General features: G+C 48.8%; 1 protein-coding gene across 1 annotated transcript in view; it reads left to right on the top strand.

The window, feature by feature from the left end:
* The window catches only part of LOC105533673 (pregnancy-specific beta-1-glycoprotein 3-like), a 26,700-nt gene that overhangs the window by 13,782 nt on the left and 10,951 nt on the right, over nucleotides 1-1,967 (top strand). Inside the window, 3 exon segments of the mRNA XM_011972154.1 lie at nucleotides 1,098-1,295; nucleotides 1,298-1,392; nucleotides 1,710-1,926. Coding sequence (XP_011827544.1) covers nucleotides 1,098-1,295; nucleotides 1,298-1,392; nucleotides 1,710-1,926 — 510 coding nt within the window.

The raw sequence follows: 1,967 nt of genomic DNA, 5'->3' as shown, positions 1-1,967 counted from the left end.
AGATGGCCTAGATACCCCCACCATTTCTTCTTCATACACCTATTACCATCCAGTGGAAGTCCCCAAGCTATCCTGCCTCACAGACTCTCACCCACTGGCAGAGCATTCTTGGCTGATTGATGGGAAGTTGCAGCAATCAGCAAAAGTGTTCTTTATCCCCCAAATCACTAAAACATATAGAATGGCCTATGTCTGTTTCATCCATAACCCAGTTACTGATGGAACAAATCTCGTCATTAAGAGCATCATAGTTCCTGGTAAGTGGATCCATGGAGCATTGGCCATATGTTTTCCAGTGAAGTCTATCTGGCTATCAAGGAAGAACCACCTGCCCTCTGCAGAGGGAGAAGGAAATAAAAAACCCAGGACAGGGAATATGTTTCTGCTCCAAAACGACCAGCTTTTGCCTGTCCCCTTCACTCTTTCTAGATCATTCCTTACACTCTGTTCTATCTTTGGAGGTCACTGGCTCAAGTAAGTCATCATGAAACACCTGCAAAAAACTACCCCACCTTGTACCTCCACTGCCTGAGGACTGAACTGACCTCCAGGTTTGACTCTGGTCTCCCATGTCTTATTTCTGCTGAAACATTCAGTCCCAGGCCAGGCTGTTCAGTATCTTAGGGTTTCAGGACAATGGGAAGTCCCATTATTACTCATCTCTAGAATGTCCTTGGAAATGGAAGCTGCAGAGAAATCACATCTAGGGAGGCAAAGTAGGATGGAATTTGGAAGGGACCCAGCAGTTGCACATTCCAGGTAAGGAGTCCAAGGTGAGCCAGCCAGTCAGTGGATTAGAGAGGGACTGGGACGTGTACCAGGGGCTGTGACTCCCACTGACATGTCTGTCCATGACCCAACACTGCTGCTCAATTCACACTTCAGAAAGTCTGTGCTACCCTAAGACAGAGCAGGCAGCCTCATAGTCTTTGAGCCCTTAGATCATCATACGTCTGTCTTGTGACACACGCACCAGCTATTGACTTTCCAGGACTCGGGTGGGCTGAGAGGTGGGAGATGCCAACTCTGATTGAAGGATGTCTGTGGAGGAATCAAAGGTGCCACACAGGACAATCTTCTCTCTGTTATCCATCCAGCGGAGTTGCCCAAGCCCTACATCACCAGCAACAATTTCAACCCCATGGAGAACAAGAATGATGTATCCTTAACTTATGTACCTAAGACTCAGGGCTACACCTACGTGTGGTGGGTAAATGGTCAGAGCCTCCCGGTCAGTCCCAGGCTAAAGCAACCCGGTAAAAACAGGATCCTCATTCTAGCCAATGTCACAAGAAATGAACAGGACCCTATGAATGTGAAATACGGGACCGAGTTGGTAGCATCTGCAGTGACCCAGTCATCCTGGATGTCCTTTTTATCTTTGGTTCCTCTGTGGACCAGGCCACCAGCAAAACTCCAAGCGACCAGAGGCCAGGCATCTCAGTCTCTCTCAGGTTCAAGTACAGACAATTTTATTTCTGGACACCAGGGCTGGCCATGACTCCCTGCCCTGGGAAAACTTGGCTAGGCACAGCCTTAAGCAAGAATATAAAGAGAGGGGCTGCTCTTGTCATGGGAGACTTGGGGTCTACAGCCTGTGATGGGAGAAACACGTGAATACCTCAGGCCTCGGCTCAGTGAACACAGAAGGAGTTTGGCTGGGCCTTGAGGGTGTGTCTTGGCTCAGAGGGACACTGTGTCCCTTTGAGAGACCAGGTGCATCCCCTTCCCTCTACTTGTCCTGCTTCGCGAACTCTAACCCACCGGCAGAGTATTCTTGGACGATTAATGGGAAGTTTGTGCAATCAGGACAAGAGCTCTTTATCCCCCAAATTAGTACAAAGCATAACGGGATCTATGGTTGCTCTGCTCGTAACTCAGCCACTGGCAGGGAATGTTCCACATTCAAGATGGTCATAGTCTCTGGTAAGTGGATCCCTGCATCATTGGCAATAGGGTTTTAGGTG

The sequence above is a fragment of the Mandrillus leucophaeus genome, unplaced genomic scaffold (assembly GCF_000951045.1).
Source record: "Mandrillus leucophaeus isolate KB7577 unplaced genomic scaffold, Mleu.le_1.0 Scaffold1277, whole genome shotgun sequence".
Lineage (NCBI taxonomy): Eukaryota > Metazoa > Chordata > Mammalia > Primates > Cercopithecidae > Mandrillus > Mandrillus leucophaeus.
This window is presented reverse-complemented; position numbering and strand designations above follow the sequence as displayed.